General features: G+C 50.9%; 1 protein-coding gene across 5 annotated transcripts in view; it reads left to right on the top strand.

Annotated features, from left to right (window-relative positions):
• Positions 1-14670, top strand: part of TANGO2 (transport and golgi organization 2 homolog) — a 34827-nt gene extending 20157 nt beyond the window's left edge. For 4 of the 5 annotated variants that reach the window (XM_006915234.3, XM_025049158.1, XM_015592007.2 and 1 more), the window contains 6 exons: positions 2700-2819; positions 3414-3528; positions 7045-7115; positions 9709-9862; positions 11337-11441; positions 13598-14670. In XM_006915234.3, coding sequence (XP_006915296.1) covers positions 2700-2819; positions 3414-3528; positions 7045-7115; positions 9709-9862; positions 11337-11441; positions 13598-13718 — 686 coding nt within the window. In that variant the 3' untranslated portion in view covers positions 13719-14670. Of the gene's footprint in view, positions 1-2126; positions 2326-2699; positions 2820-3413; positions 3529-7044; positions 7116-9708; positions 9863-11336; positions 11442-13597 lie in introns of all 5 variants that reach the window. The other variant, XM_015592009.2, reaches the window with a different exon arrangement.
• The last annotated feature ends 2211 nt before the right edge of the window (positions 14671-16881 follow it).

Raw genomic sequence — 16881 nt, 5'->3', positions numbered from 1 at the left:
TTTCTGCCTCCAGTTATACATATGTTAGTTTACTTGAGATTGTTTCACACTTCAGTGATCCTCAGTTCATTTTTAAAAAACTCTCTTTTCTCTCTGTTTTATTTTAGCTAGTTTATATTGTCATATATTCAAGTTTACTAATCTTTTCTTCTGCAGTATCTAATCTGCCTTTAATACCATTCCTGTGTATTTTTCATCTCACACTTTGTAGTTCTTCTCTAGAAATTCAATTTTCGTGTCTTCCTTGTCTCTACTTAGCTCTTTTAGCAAATAAAATGCAGTTTTAATGACTGTTTGCATATCTTTATCTGCGAATTCCGACATCTATGTCAGTTCTAGTTCAGTTTTAATGGGTTGATTGAACTCCTCTTGGAGGGTGGAGCTATGTTTTCCTACTTCTTCAAATGCCTGGTAATTTTTGATCAGATGCTAGACATTAGTGGATTTTATCTTCTTGAGGGCTGAATATTTTTTGTATACCTATAAGTATTCTTGAGCTTTGTTCTGAGACACAGTTAAATTACTCAAACAGTTTCAGCTTTTGGCTTTTTAGATTTGTTAGGCAGCAGGTCTGAAACTGTGCCCAGACTAAGGCCGATTATTCCTCATACTGAGGCAAGATCTTTCTGTCTGCTCTTCCCAGTGTCCCCTGAATCTTGAGATTTTCCAGGCTGGCTTCTGAGAACAGGCACTGTTCCCCCCACCTCCTGAACCTCCACCCCCAACCCGTGTGAGTCCCTCCTTCTGGATGGTTCTTTCCTGGCCTTGGGTAGTTTCCTCACACACATGCACTGATCAGATGTCCAGAATTCTCTGTGTACCCCTCTCGTCTAGGTCTTTTGTCTCAGGAATCCTGGCCACCTTTGTCTCCCCAAACTCTCCCCTCTCCTTAGCCAAGGAGTCTGCTGAACTCTGCCGGGCCTCTTCCCTGTGCTGCGTCCTGGAGACTCCAATTGTGGGGCCGAACTTTTTCCTTTCCTGTCTCAGATATCGTTGTCCTTCGTTTTCTGATGTCCAGGGTCTTGAAACCCATTGTTTTATGTATTTTGTTTCTTTTTTGGTTGTTTTATATAGGAGGGTAAATTTGATCCTTTTTGACTGGCCAAATTGTAGAAATTTCATTTACTTTGTAATTGTTGATTTATAGTTCTTTTTGCATTCTGGTGTGAGTTCTTTGTTGGATAAATGCATTGCCTATTTATTTTCTTAATGATATTTTTTGGTGAGCACAATATTTTATTTAACTAAAGTGTCAATTATCTACTCATTTCTTTTATAGTTCATTCTGTTCATCTTTGCCATAAAGATTTGTCATAGAGATTTTCCTCTGTTTGCTTCTAGAAGCCTTCTGATTTGGGATTTTATGTTTAGGTATATGATTTATCTCATGTTAATTTTTGTACAGAGTATGTGATAGATAGGGTTTGAGAAACATACTTCCCTATCTCTCCAATTGTTCCAGTGTAATTTATTGAATATTTTTTCATCTATTGCCTTATTGTGACAACTTGGTTGAAAATCAGTTGAACACATGCGGGTGTGGGTCTATTATGGACTCTTTTGTGTTTCATTGATATGTTTGTCTTGATGCCAGCGCCACACTGTCTCAATTACTGCAGCTTTTTACCAAGTCTTGAAATCAGGTAGCATTAAGTCCTTCAGCTTTGTTCTTTTTCAGGACTGCTTTGCCATCCTTGTTCCTTTGTATGGACATATAAATTTTTAGAGTCAGCTCATTAATTTCTATAAATCAAAAAGCATGCTGGGATTTTGATTAGGATTATGTTGACTCTCTTGGTCAATTGGTGGAGAATAGTACTGAGTCTTCCAGTTGGGGAACAGGCACATCTTTAGTTAGATCTGCTTGATTTCTCTCAGCATGGTGTTTTTCAGTCTTTGGATGTTACACATTTTTCCTTAAATGTCTTTCTAAATATTATTTTTATTATTTAGCGCTGTTGTAAATGGTATATTTAAAATTTCATTTTCCAGTTCTTGCTAGTATTTACTTATTACTTCCAGTAGATTTTTGTGTGTATTGGCGGGGGGGAGGGGCGAGATTTTCTTCACATACAATCCTGTCACCTCTAAAGAAAATTTTACTTCTTTCTTTTTGATCTTTACAGCTTTTGTTGCTGTTATTGTTGTAAAAACAACATTTTCATGATTTAGCCATTTTATCCCAGTCTTTAAGTAAAATGATGCTCTAATCTGTGAAGATGTTCTCCTGTGACTTTAAGGACCTGGCTGACTCTGTACTGGGGCCCCATGGATTGTGCAGCATTGACTGTGGCAGGGCCTGTTCCCTGGGGACTGGACTGGCAGGTGGGCGCTGGGCTCCTAGTGAAGCGCACGTGGCGAGGGCCTTGTGTGCTCTGCCGGGGGGAGGACAGTCAGCACACCTATACCAGATCCAGGATGAAGTTCCCGCGACAGAGCTGGTGCTCTGTTCCTAGCCTAGTGCTACCCATGCTCCAGGATGTGTCCGCAAGCATCAGTTGTCCTCCAGGACAAAGCACGGGGAGGATGTCTCTTGTGTGCCCTTTTGGTCCCATCGGCTGCCTCGCCCTGTGGAGTCAGAGCCCCTGTTCCACACTAGGGCTGCGGGGCTGAGATGTGACTCCCCAGGACCCAGGGACAGGGTGGGGCTGGTGCCTGCATAGGAAGTGCTGCTGGTGGTGATGCTGGCGTCCACCCAGGGCTCGACATGGAGGAAGGCAAGGAAGGAGGCACGTGGCTGGGCATCAGCACACGCGGAAAGCTGGCAGCAATCACCAACTACCTGCAGCCGAAGTTGGACCTGGAAGCCCCTGGTCGAGGTACCGCTAGGAGGGGCTGGGGGCTGGTTTAGGAGGTATAGGGGCGTGGCTTAGGGTGGGGCCCGCGGCTGGCTTTGGGGGTGGTCTCACTGCAGGAGCTTCCTTGGACAAGTGCAGAGACAAGAGGAGTTAGAATGGAGAAGAGGATTATTTTCCTGGGCCTGAGAGTCTACTGGCTGGTATCACTGCAGGAAACCACCCTCAGCCTGGCCCGCATGATACTCACCCTTACTGACCTTTCACCCCTCTCAGGAAGCGTGCTCCATACTTGTCCCCTGGCCAAGGTGTTACTCCTGACTGTTGTGTCATTGTCTTCCATCTGTCTAGTGTTTGCAGAGCAGATGCCCCTGGGAGGACAGCTACATAGACACACATCGTCTCTACTGAAGAGTTTTTCCTCATGCTGGACTTCTATATGGGGGCATAATGGAGGAAAAAAAACCCCTAAAAACCAACAAAAACATAGTTCTTAATGCTGACCTCCTTGGCTGCTGGATCAATGAGGTGTGGCCAGCCCATGCAGAACCATCAGTCTCTCAGGGAGAGGGGCTAAACCTGTTGCCTCAGCCATGGGTGTCTGTTCTCTGCTCACAGGCAAACTTGTGGCCCACTTTCTGACCACAGACATGGACAGCTTGTCCTACCTGAAGAAGGTCTCCGCAGAGGGACACCTGTACAACGGCTTCAACCTCATAGCAGCTGATCTGAGGTGGGTCTACCGTTTGGGGGACAGCAACCCATTCAGTGATGCCACAGGACTGGGTTGTGGGATCAACAGGAAGTGCGATTTCTGCCCTGCCAATCAGCTTGGGGTTCTGTAGCATCTGTAGCAGCCTCTCCAGAGACATTGCTCCTTGGCAAGTGTCCCAAGGGCCAAGCCCCTCCTAGACCTACGGAGTGGGGGATTCAGGAAGCAGAACTTCGAAGGAGGGGTTCCTGTGACAGTGTGAGGGATGGCTACTGGCTCCTACCATGAGAGAGCTGGAGTGTGATTGCAGGGGTGCTCTCCTAGCACAGGGTGCATTCCTTGCCCACAACCACCTCCCTGCCCCCAAGTCCCCTCTCCCTGTCTGTGGCTAAGGAGCCCCCTGTTTTTGATCCGTACCTCTCTGGTGAGCAGATGTCCCCAAGGTTGGAGAAGGAAGATGAAAGTACAACTGGCTGTGGCCCTGGAGTTCTCTGGGACCATGTGGTGGTTGGGTGCTGTTGGACGCTGGCGCCCTGCATGGCATCTTCAGGGAGCTGGGTCTGAGTGGGCAGCGTGGTTTATCTTGGGTTCTGTGAGGGGTCTGGGGGTTGTGAGTCAGGTTTCTGGAACCCTGCAGATGGCCCGTGCCCCATGGGGAAGAGGCAGTTGGAGCTTTACCAGTCCCATGTGGGGCACACAGAGAGGTGCAGCAGGGGCCTGATAGTTGTAGCAGCAGTCGCTGGTTACCTGATGGCCGCATGCTCAACCCTTCATTTGCAGTACTCTCTATATCCTGAGAGCCACCTGTTTGCCTGATGCCACTGAGCTGATGGGCAGGTGACCTGGCCATGACCACTGGTGGTTTGAGGTGGGGCTGGGGTCTCCTGCTGGTGTGTCGGGGTCCTGAGTGCCCCTGGAGGGGCATCCCACTAGTCCTGCACATGGCTGGGAAGGAGCACCATGCTTGTATCCACTTGAGGCTGGCTGCCACTGGGTCACGGCCTGGCTTTTCAGAGTGTGTTCATTCTGCAGTGCCTAGGCCTGAGCTTTGGCCTCAGCCACACACCAGCTCAGGCACCAGCTGCACAGGCACTGCTTGTGGCATTAGTGTGGCTCACCTCTCAGTACAGATACTGAGCTCCAAGGTGAAGTGATAGTTAGTGCTTGGCTCAGGTTAGCAGGAGACATGGAGATACATGGCACCCTTGTCACCTGGGTGGGCGGGGGTGGGGGGGAATTCCAGAGCCTACGTCCTGTGCTGTCAACACTGGTGGACAAGGGCAAAGGAGTCTCAGGGGCTACTTGCTGGGTACCAAGCTCGTACCTGGCCCTGTTTTTCTACAAACGAGCTGACGCTGTTGAGTCTCAGTGTATATTAGCAGAATGTGTTAGATGGGGGAGCAGCAGTGCCGTGGACATGAAGGAAGACTAGTGTAGAGAAGCCCTGGCTGGGTGTCCCCACTCCGCTACCTGAGCACCTTGAAGATCAGCCAGTTGATTCAAGCATTGGCAGGAGCAGCCCACATCACCAACCAGGGTGGGCTGGGTGTGCTGGGTCCCTGCCCACATGATGTGTGCGTTAGAGATGTGGCTGTGGGAACTGCAGGGGTTTTGTGTATTTTGCCCTTCAGTGAAGTCAGCAACCCTCCCACTCTCCCTCCTGCCTTTCCCTTCCTTTTCCTTGCTCCCCTTCTTTCCCCCTCCAAAGGCCCAGTAGTTGGTGGATGCTTCCAAAAAGGCAGGCATCAGGGGAGGCAGTCAGTGCCCCGTGGTCAACCCATGAACAGATGCCTGTTCTGACCCAGCTTCCTTCAACAAGGGTAGGTCCATGGGCCTCTTTCCTGGCCCAGGAGCCCTAGGCCTGCTATACAGTGTGTTTGGCTCCCGTCCCTGCCTCTCAGATAGATGCATCAGTCCAGAAGCTGCATTGCTCCATGGAAGGAGGGCCAAGGGTGCCAGCTGGTACTGAAACCCTCTCTTCCCTGCCTTGGCCTGCTCATACCTTCAGTGGCTCCTAGAAGGGGAGCCTCCATGTCAGTTTAGGGATTACTTTGCCTGTTAGTAATTCTGTGTATGTCTGACCTGGCCAGGAAGATCAGCAACTTGGCTGTAAACTAGCAGGACTCAGTGCTCAGCAGCTCTGTCAATTGGCTGGGTGATGAGGGTCTTATGCTCTGAATGGACACATGTATGAACAGGTGCTCCTGTAGACAGGGCGTGGGAGTGTGGGCCCCTTAGAGCCTGAGCAGCTCTCCCAGGGCCATGGGGTGGGGACCTGCCTCCTCAGATGCATCCAAGAAGCTACCAGGGGAACTCAGTGGATTATGCCAAAGGAGCATCCCAGGGCAGCCCGGAGAGTGGAGGGAGTCAGAGGTCAGAGGGAGCCAGAAGGCACAAGGGGTCAGTCAGAAGTCAGGAGCCAAAGGGCGCAGGGAGTCAGATTCAGCCAGCAGCTCTGGTTGGTAACAGAAGAGGGTCAAGACCAAGAAGAAGAGAGCCTCATCTCCATCATGGCTGTTCCCCGGGTAAGGCCCCCCTCTACCCGACTAACCATGGTAAGAGTGGATACCCGCTCTTGCAGGTCCTCATGCTTTCCAGCTTTTTGTCTGAAGTCATTAGACAGATGTCTTAAGAAAAGAGCCAAGGGCTGTGCGGAAGAAGAATGCGAGCAGAATGGGAAGCCACCTGGGGGTCAGGGGTCCTTCCTGCAGGGTGGCTGGTATTGAGCAGATGAAGTAAGCCTGGGTGGGTCTGGCTGGTGGGACTCCCCAACACTCCCCAGTCAGCCTTTCCTCTATCTTCCTGCAGGGTGGCTGGTATTGAGCAGATGAAGTGAGCCTGGGTGGGTCTGGCTGACTCCCCAGTCAGCCTTTCCTCTACGTTTGTTCATCCTGAAGACTCAGTTCTCCATTTCCAGCAGTCCACCAGGGAAGTGGCTCACAGGCCAGAAATTGTCCCTCTTTAGTTTGCAGAAAAGGCATTCCAGATTTTAGCAGAAAGATTTACTGTAGTACTTTAGAATTGAAACACAGTCAGCTCTGGAGCATTTTAAACTATTTTAAAATGCACACTCGGCATATGAAAGTAGGAAAATGTGGTCTTTGGTGCTTTATTCAAGAGCCTCTGTTACCCTGGGACATCCTGTCCAGTTTGTAGGTACTCAGAGATGAGCTGTGGGGGTTGGGGCCTTGGCCTTACAGAGGGGACCAGTGTTCTTGGGTGCAGGACTCAGCCCCCTGCAGCTGTCACTGCTCTCAGCCTCCGAGTGCCCATGCAGTGAGGTCATTCAGTGAGGCAGCGGGGTCTTTTAGATGCTGCCACTTCCACGCCAGCAGTTTCTGTGGTGAGCCAGGAGTCTTGATGACTGTGCCTACAAGGGCCCTGAGGAGCTGGGGCCTGGCTGCAGTGGGCCATTGTCCCTGTGCTCACTGCTGGCAGGGCTGCTGGGGATGGGGGGTTGTGGAAATTGCCAGGGGGAACGAGGGGTCAAGATGATCCATGGCCCATATATGACCCTCTCTGCACTCTTGTTCACAGCACAGAGAAGGGAGATGTTATCTGCTACTATGGAAACCGGGGGGAGCCTGAGCCGGTTGTCCTGGAACCAGGTGAGTCTGCTCTGGTGGGTGGTGACAGGGTGGGGGCTGCTCCTCTGGGGACACCTCCGTACTTTTATGAGACTGAGTCTCTGTCGTATTTCTCTCCTGGGACTGTGCTTTTTGGCCATTTGTGTACATTACGGCCTGTAGTGGCCTGTGGCGAGCACCTGGTTCACATATCAGACTGCCTAAAGCTTAGATCACCTTTCCCCCAGGGCCGAGCTCATGACTGCCCAGAGAATTGGAAACTAAAAGGCACAAAAGGATCGGGGACCTTCCTCCTCAATTCTAGGCATTGGCCCAGAGGCCTTAGTGGAAGCATCTGGAAACTGTCCCTGGGATGCCCTCAGTTCTTAGTGCTGGAGACCCTGTGACTAGAGATGTTTGGTTTTTGCTAGACTTGCTTGGAAGAAATTCTTTTCAACTACATTCTGTTGTTTCATCCCTGAGCCTGCCCTTGCCCGATCTGTGTTAGTTTTTTTAATAACAGCTTTATTGAGATATAACTCATATATCATACAGTTCACCCATTTAAAGTGTACCATTCAGTAGATTGTAGTATTCACAAAGTTGCACAACTATCACTGCTATCTAATGTTTTCATCACCTCAAAAAGAAACCATAGCCAGTGACTCCCCATTACCCTTTCTCCCCAGCCCCTGGCACCCACTGATCTTTCTGTCTCTATGGATTTGCCTATTCTGGACATTTTCTATAAATGGAGTCATGCAATGTGTGGCCTTCTGTGTCTTGCTTTTTTCACTTAGCATAATGTTTTCAGGGTTCATCCATGTTGTAGTATGAATTAGGGCTTCATTCCTTTTTATGGCTGAGTAATATTCCATTGTACGTATATTTTACATTTTGTTTCTCCATTCATCCCTTGATGGACACTTAGGTTATTTTTACCTTTTGGCTATTGTGGATAATGATGTTATGGACATTTGTTGCAAGTTGCGTGGACATGTTTTTCTCTTGGATATACCTAGGAGGGAAATTGCTGGATCTTAAGGTAATATTTAACCTTTTGAGAAACTGCCAAACTATTTTCCAAAGCACTTTCACCATTTCATATTTCCACGAGTGGTGGATGAGGTTCCAGTTTCTCCACATTCTTGCCAACGATTGTCATTGTCTGTTTGATTACAACCATCCTGGTGGGTGTAAGGTGATATCTCATTGTGGTTTCGATTCATATGTGCCCTGATGGCTAATGATGTTGAACAGCTTTTCATGTGTTTAATAGCCATTTGTATATCTTCTTTGAAGAACTGTCTATTCAGATCTTATGTCCATTTTTAAATTGGGTTGTTCGTATTTTTATTATTAAGTTGTAGTTCTTTATATATTCTAGCTACTAGTCACTTATCAGATACATGATTTGCAAAAATTTTCTTCTGTGGATTTTCTTTTCACTTTTTAATTGATATCTTTCGAAGCACATCATTTACAATTTTGATGTTGTCCATTTTATCTATTTTTGTTGTAGTTATTGCTTGTGCTTTGGTATCATATCTAAGAAAACACTGCCTAATCTAAAGATGTGTAGCTTTTCCTCTACATTTTCTTCTAAGAGTTTTAAAGTTTTAGCTCTTACATTTAGGTCTTTGGGACATTTTGAATTGATTCTTGTGTATAATGTGAGGTAGGGGTTCCACTTTATTCTTTATATGTGGCTACCCAGGTGCACAGCACCACTGATGATGCTTTCCTGTCGCTCCTGATAGATAAAGCACAGTGATACCCCAGGTTGGTGCCGTGGCTATGGGGACCTGGCAGAGTCAGAGTTGTGTTCCCGGAAAGTGACTAGGGTCACGTTATACTGTCAAGACTCTGCCCTGAAAGTCTGGCAGAAGCAGAAGCTGGCGGCTCCCTGTCCTCAGTGCACCTTTTAGGACACATGACTTCGAGCTCACCTGCCCCTGTTGCCTGCCCTAGCCTCTCTACCTCAAGGCCGTGCTTCTCTTTTTTTTGACGTGAGAAACTCTTTGCTTTTTTATAATGCCTTTTGTTAACCACTGAGAACTTGTTTTGGAAAACTTGTGCCAGAGACCTTAAGATTCATTCAACTAAGGTCCCAGCCAGCACGGAGAGGAGACCCTACCTATCCCCACTAGGTGGGGCTGTCCTGATGTTGGTGGGTTCCCTAACTGCTGATGTGAGTTGTGGGCTGGTGCCCTCCTGGCCTCCAGTTGCTGATTCAACTACCCTTGTCATATTTAGGTGGACCCACACCTCGCAGCTTTTTTCTAGCTTAGAGAGACATGTGAGTGAAATGTGGAGGTGGTTCCTTCTCAAGGTCCCCCTTTCCTTTGCCCAGTTTGATTTCAGGTTGTTTATTTCTAATTATCAATGCCATTTGGCGTCTGTGCCTCTAGGTCTCCTGCACGCACCCCACCATATTAAGTTCTCCACCTCTCACCATGCAGACAGTTTGGGACTGTGCATACAAAAGATGCTGGAGTGTGGGGCGGCCTGGCCACAGTGACCCTGGTTGTGTCCCCAGCACCTTGCCTCGTGCTGGGTGGGTGGGTGGGTGTGAGTTTACCCTAAATTCAGACAGCTGGGCCTCTGCACTGGCAGGTTGACCCCCTTCCTGCAGGGACCTATGGGCTGAGTAATGCGCTGCTGGAGACGCCCTGGAAAAAGCTGTGCTTTGGGAAGCAGCTCTTCCTGGAGGCTGTGGAACGGTGCCAGGCACTCCCTAAGGAAGTCCTCATCACCCAGCTCCTGGACGTGCTCAACAACGAGGAGGCGTGAGTGGGTGGGTCCCACTGTGGTGAGCAGAATATCCCGCTATCACTTTGGCTCTGGGGCAGAGAGGCAAGCAGTCTCTGCTGCTCTTTGAGGCCTGTGGAGGTAACTGGTGCCAGCTACTCAGCTGCTGGGGAACCTGACAGATGCACAGACACACTGCCCTCTACTCCCGTCCCGCCTGCTCACGTGGGCAGTCGAAGTCTGACAGGGGGCCTTCGATGATGGGAGATAGGGCATTTGTGGGCCACTGTGCTAGGAAACTTGGTGCTCTCAGAGGCCTGGAGTGCGCTCACATGGGGCTGGGAATAGCTGGAGGCTAGCGGGAGATTCCAAGCAAACCACAGAAGAGAGCAGCCAGCCTCAGAGTACATCTGGAAGTTGAGTGTCCTTCCCACATACTGTCCCACCAGCAGCTATGGCACAGACATACTCATCCTAGGAATTGCCTAAAGAAAAGGAGTCCCTCACCCGACTTCCTTGAGGCACTTCAATGGCCTCTTCATGGCGCACCTACTCCAGGGATGCCACCTTCTGGCATATCTTGACCATCCTAGTTGGGGGGGTCAAGGTATTGGCCAAGCTACCTTCCTCTCACAGTGATATTGTCCACACATGCCTCCCCTACCTCACCCAGCCAGGCCAGGCCAATGTCCTGCCCAGATGCCCAGTGGTCTCCTAAGGGGAGCCCCCCTTGGCCTGCCTCCAGCTTCTCTCCACTGGGGACCCTCCCTGACCCTTACTCACCTTTCTTCTCCTCTGAACCATGAACCAGGGCACAGCCTTGGCATAGCTACCACCTTGGGGAAGCCCTACCTGGGCTCACCTGGTAGCCCATGCTCAGCTGTAAGTCCACACAGCACTCAGTCACTGTCATCCCTGCTGGCCCATGACAGGCCCTGCCTCCTTTTATTAACAGCTGTGGCCCTGGTGCCATCTACAGTGGCTGGCAAGCTGCAGGGCTTGAGTGGGCTCCTGTAAAGTAGAGAGATGCCTGTAGGACACCTCTTGGGATAGGCAGGGAGCATGTGTGGCCAGGTGACCACACCTCTCAGCCTGGCCCTTGCCTGAAGTGCAACTACCAACTCAGGCTTTATTGAGATGGGAGGGCAAGCTCTCTCCCAGAGTAGCTTCTGTCCTCCTGAGGGGGGCCCTGTACTTCTCTGACCAAAAAGACCCCAGGGATTTTTCCAATCCAGCAGAGCCTTCCTAGCTCACAGGTGCTTATAACTTTGGGGTCCTGGGTCCTGGGAAAGCTCATGGTGGCCCTGGCAGGGAGAGCTGGCCCAGTGATCACTATCTGGCAGTCCAGGCCCAGCAATGAAATCCTAAGTGAAAATCTTGACAGAGATTTGAGGCCTTGGAGCAGAAAAATGCACAAAATAGCCCTCCCGAGGCTGATGGGCTCCTCAGGTACTATGGGGCTGTAGGCGGGCCATGGAGAGGCTGATGGTGACCCCTCCTCTGTCCTTCCAGGCAGTTGCCGGACCCGGCCATTGAGGACCAGGGCAGGGAGTCCGTGCAGCCCATTCTGAGCAAGTACGCAGCTGTGTGTGTACGTTGCCCAGACTACGGGACCAGGTACGGTGGGCTGCTGGGTGCATCCTATCCTGTTCCATGAGGAACCTGAGCCCCATGGATCCCAGAGCTTCTGCCTTGTCTAGAAGCAGCTGCTATTTCAGCTCAGGGGGCTGTGGGATGAGCAGATGCCAGCTCCCAGGGGTGTTGCAGACTAGGCGAGAGGCCCCTGAGGCTTCCATTGCCTCCCAGGAGGGGGTCTTGAGCTGCTTCCTACCCTCTACACAGCCTTGATAGCCAGTATGGCATAGGGCACACACATGTCAGCAAATCCCTGTGGGCCCGGAGGTTCCACTGCCTGGCTCTTCCCTTTACTTGCCCTGCATCCTTGGGCCTATCACATTCTCTATGGGAACAGGGCTAGGACTAGGTCATCTGATCCTGTGATGTCACCTTACCCCAGGAAAGGGGCAACAGGTGAAAATGTCCAGGAGGGAGAAGGTGTTGGTACAGATGTCTGCTATCCTGGAAAATTCCTTTCCTTCCTCCCTCCCACCTGGGTGCAAGGCTAGAAGGTCTGACCTGCCCACATGGCTTCATCAGAGGACAGGCCATATCATGTACTTGGAGGTGGCTGGGATGCACAGGGGAGGGTAGGCTGCTGGTCCAGCCAGGATGCTCCAAGAGTACTCCTGCCACGTGCCTGGCCCACCTGGCTTGGAGGTAGAGAGCGAACTCATGTGTAGCCACATCTGCCTAAGCTGGGCTTATACCAACCTCGTGCTAGGCTGGGGGCCTGGAGCAACTATGATGGATGGGCCCTGCCCTTGGGAGCCCAAGATTGCCAAAGACTCAGGGACGAGGTGTTTGGGCCATGACAAGTGCTAACTGATGTCAGGGTGATGTTACACACACACCTGGTTTGGGGTTCAGGTCATTTGAGATTGAGTGAGCCAGACCCCTTTGTTCCTTACAGGTGGGAGAGGTTGGGTTATTGCTACCTCCATGCAGATGAGGAGTTAGATCTCCCAGGGGGCTGTGAGCTAACCTTGCTGTGGTGAAATGGCTGAGGCTTCGATGATGCTGAGGGCATCTGGCAGGGGGATGGACATGTGAAGTCCTGGGACCACCTGACAGAGGGTGGCAGGCCCCTCTGTCAGGTCCTCCATCCCCTAGGAAATGACAGTTTCAAGCCCTCTGGCTGGGGGATGGGATGGTGGGCAGGGCCAGTGTGATATGAATGCTTGGCACTGATGCTCCAGGGCCCACTGATGATGCTCAAGGGCTTGCGGGTTGCACATCTGAATGTCATCCTTCCCATCTGGGCTAGCTTTTCCCTCAGCAAGGATGTCATTTCCCTCAAGCCCCTTTTCTTTCATAGGCTTATTTTTGTGACTAAATTGTGTGTTCATGCGTACTTAGTGCATAAAGCAGAGCACCAGGTCTCCTCCCTGGTTGGGTACATGGCTACTGGGTCCCACCCCAACTGAGACCCCTAGTTTTCAGCATGCATGTGCCCACCCTGGGTATCAGCCTGTTTGTGCTGAGGCTGCTTGGGAACCTGGTGTCTGCCCTCTGTCAGTGGGAGACAGGTGCTAGCAATGTGAGTACTCATTGGGGGAAGGGCCATGCAGGAGGAGAGAAGGTGTGCTGAGCATTTGAGATGCAGTGGTGGTGGTCATGAGGGAGGACAGGAGGGAGTTTTTCTCATTGAAGAAGGCCTGATCTCTAGGCAGTTGACAGCTTGACCTTTTAGAAGAGCTGAGCATGGCCGAATGTCTGGGCAGTCCCCTGTAGTGGTGCTAGGCCATTGTCTGAGAGTCCTGGGGGATTCTGATCAGGGAAGTGCATGGTCAGCCCAGGACTCACCCTGGTGAGAGTGGTGGGCATTTGGGGCTTGTGCTGCAGAGGGCAGGCAGGGCAGGCTGTGGGTATTTCAGAGTGGAGATGACAGGTCTTGCTGAGCATGGACTTGTGGGGCCAGCCAGAGAGCTCCAGGTCCCTCCAGGCTCAGTGCCCAGATGCCACAGATGGGTCCCTCCATTCCTCAAGGCTGAGGCTGCTGCTCATTTGTGACCTGCCTCCAGCTGGGCCAAGTGCCTAGCATGGGTCCCAGGTGTGGTGGGTTTGACCCTTCTGCCTTGGATCTGAACCCAGACGGTGCTCTGACAGGTGGCCAAGGGCAGTGGGCTGAACATGGGCCCCATGCTCTCTTTCAGAACCAACACAGTCATCCTCGTGGACGCGGATGGGCACGTGACCTTCACAGAGCGCAGCATGCTGGACAAGGACCCTTCCCGCTGGGAGACCAGCACGCACGAGTTCAGGCTGCAGAGCTAAGCCCGTGTGGCCAGAGGACTCCTGTAAGGCCCTGCCTTGAGGGATGGACAGAAACCTTCCACACCATATACACTACCTGTGACTCTGCCAGTAAACTCCCAGGACCACAGCCCTCTGATTTGTGTGTGATTTATCTGTGTCCCTGTATCTAGCTTGAGGTCCACCCTTACGCCAGTGGGACTGACAGAGTCACACAGCCAGGTCAGGGATAGGTCCAGGTATGCTGCGTATGTGTGAATGCATCTGGGTCTGTTCTCTGTCCGTGCATAGAGACACACGCACAAGACACATGCTTACATACATGCCTACAGGTACACAGGCACATAGGTACACCCATAGGGCATGAACACACAGGCACACACATGCACAGGTAAGATATGTGCACACATGCTGGAACACACACACACTCCCAGGCATACATACACTCATGCATGTAACAGATAGGCAGAGGTGTGCTTCTCCCACCCACAAGCCCTTCTAGCCAGTGGGTCTTTGCTTTGATCAAAACAACAGGAGTAGACCTATTTCAAACTGGCACCACCTCTCCTGGGTGTAGTCCAGTTCCTGACAGTTAGACCTGCTCATTAAGAGGAAATGGGCCATGTTTAGAATGAGGAATGAGGAAGACCCAAGAAAAACCTACTCTCATAACAGAAGCATAGTCTGGTTGGTAGATTCAGTGGTCCTGTGTGTGCTAGGGGGTCCCATGTACATGGGGCTCTTCTGTGGGGCAGGGAGTAGTCCTGCATGCACCAGGGGTCCTTTGTGTGCTCAGCACCTTGGCAGTCTGTCAGGCCTTGCCTGCCCACTAGGAATCATAGGTTCTGGGCAAGCCCATCTCATTCAGGGGATAGAGCCAGCCCCTGCCTTTCCCTTCTCCTTGGGGAGTCAAACTTTATAGGAATTTATATTTGAATGTGACACATTGATAATAAAACTGAGGCTGTGGTGAGTCTATGCATTCCAGGTCCTTAACTGGTATGATGGAGAAGACCAGAGCAGTTGTGTACGAGGGGTCGGGGGCCTGTTTCTATGGCCTCCTGAGTGTCATGATGGAAGCCCGAGGGTCCTTGGGCAAAGGCTTGGGCGCAAGAGAGCCTGTGTGCCTGGGACATGGTAGGTGCTGGTGACAGGGCCTCCTGAGCTGGGCCAAGGAGTGAGGGAATTATTCATTTGCAATAGAGAGCCCCTGGACCCTCTGAGGGAGTGGTGTGGTCAGGTGTGCGCTTGGTGTGAACCATGGAGACCAGGGAATGGGTTAGGTTTCAGGGTAAGAGAGCGAATGTAGTCTGTTGCAACCCTGGTTTTGGGCAGGCACTTGGGAGTTCCTGTCCCCAGCAGGGGCCAAGCATAAGGGGGTCTCACATGTCCAGTGTTGAGCCCCAGGCTTCTCTCTGCTTTTGTAGTTGACCCTTGGACTTCGCCTTCTCGGAGCACTGAGAGCTTGGGGTGCAGTGTGAACCTACATCAGACCCAACTTGCCTGCTCATCTTCCTATTCAACCACCCCTCAGGGGCCTGATGCCCTCCTCAACTTACTTTAAACTCAGAAGAAAAGTGCTTCAGCACAGCTAGGCTTAAAGGGGCTCGAAACAGTGACACAGCCCATGCTCCTAGGCCCAAGAGGAAACCAGCCCCAAGTCCCACAAATGTCTGGCTTAGCCACAAAGAGCCAGGCTCCAAGCTCAGGCACTGCTGACACCTGATACTCTTTGCCTCAGCTAGCCGCCCCACAGCATGGACTAGTGTCCTACACCAGCTCTCACACTAGCCAGGCATATCCGTCCTTGTGGGGCACCGTTGTGCTGGATGCAGAGCCATTGAAGAGGCTCTACAGATGTTTACCTCTGCCCCAGGGATGGGGCATCCAGGGAAAGCTTCCCCAACCTTGTCATGGACCCCTCGGTGCCCAGCCCACCCGGGGCTCCCCAACAGCCCGGAACTCCCCTCCCCCCGCATACACGCACAAGGAAGGAGCAGCTGAAGGTATAGTTCTGTGATGGTGATGAGTTGAGTTTTGTGCCCCCAAAAGATATGTTGTATTCCTAACTCCAGGACCTTAGAATGGAACCTTATCAGGGTCTTTACAGCAATAAAATGAAGTCATTAGGGTGCGCCCTAATCCAATATGACTGGTGTTCTTATAAAAAAGGGAAAATTTAGACATGGACAGATACACATGCAGAGAGAACACCCTATGAAAATGAGTTATGCTGCCACATGCTAAGAAATTACCAGAAGCTAGAACAGAGACCTGGAACAGATCTTTCCCTGATAACTTCAGAGGGAGCAAGGGCCTCCTGACACCTGATCTCAGACTTCTGGCTTTCAGAATTGTGAGAGAATACATTTCTGTTGTTGAAACCACTCATTTGTGATATTTTGTTATGGCTATCCTAGCAAAATAATATAATTGTGACCTTCACTTTAAAGATGAGGAAACTGAGGCTTGGGGAGACACCATAATAGTCTCTCAGTTCCCAGGCAGGTGTGGAGGCAGAGCCATGAGACCAGAAAGGAGCAGAGTGAAGACAAGGTGGATCTTGGGGTGCCTGCCTCTGTGGTCTCACAGTCCTCCCACACTGGTCTCATCCTGCTGCCTGGCATCCCTCCCACCTTCACCTCACTTGATCCAGCCCCTGCCACTGTTAATGGACTAGTGCCATTAGCTTTTTGCATATATCCTGCCCAGGGCCTTTGCACTCCTTGTCTCCTCTGCCTGAATAACTCCTACCCCAGATGATCCAACAGCGCTCTACCTCATATCTTGCAGGCCTTTGCTAAAGTCTTGCGGGGGCATCCCATCTAAAGTTGCAATTTTCCCTGCCTTGCTCCCTGCTCTTTCTCTATAGCAGCACTGTCTGACATGCAATGTATTCTATTTCTTGTGTGTCTGTATGTCAGGAGAGCTCCAGGAAATCAGGACTTTTCCTCTCTTGCCCACTACTGTATTCTGGTGCCTAGGCCAGGTAGACATTTGAGCAAAGGATGGCAGACATTTGAACCACTGGCTGGTGCTTCCCAAGCCCTCATTTATTTAGGCCAGTGCCTTGAAGTGAGGCCCCTGTGCTATTAAAAGAGTACAGAGACCCTAGGAAACTGATGCCTTCTAGAAGTGCTTTTGACATACCATCCGGGAAGGCCTGGGCTTGACCTTGGCATGT

Source organism: Pteropus alecto, unplaced genomic scaffold, assembly GCF_000325575.1.
Source record: "Pteropus alecto unplaced genomic scaffold, ASM32557v1 scaffold135, whole genome shotgun sequence".
NCBI classification, from domain to species: Eukaryota; Metazoa; Chordata; class Mammalia; order Chiroptera; family Pteropodidae; genus Pteropus; species Pteropus alecto.
Note: the sequence above shows the minus strand (reverse complement) of the source record. Positions and strands in the feature narration are given on the sequence as shown.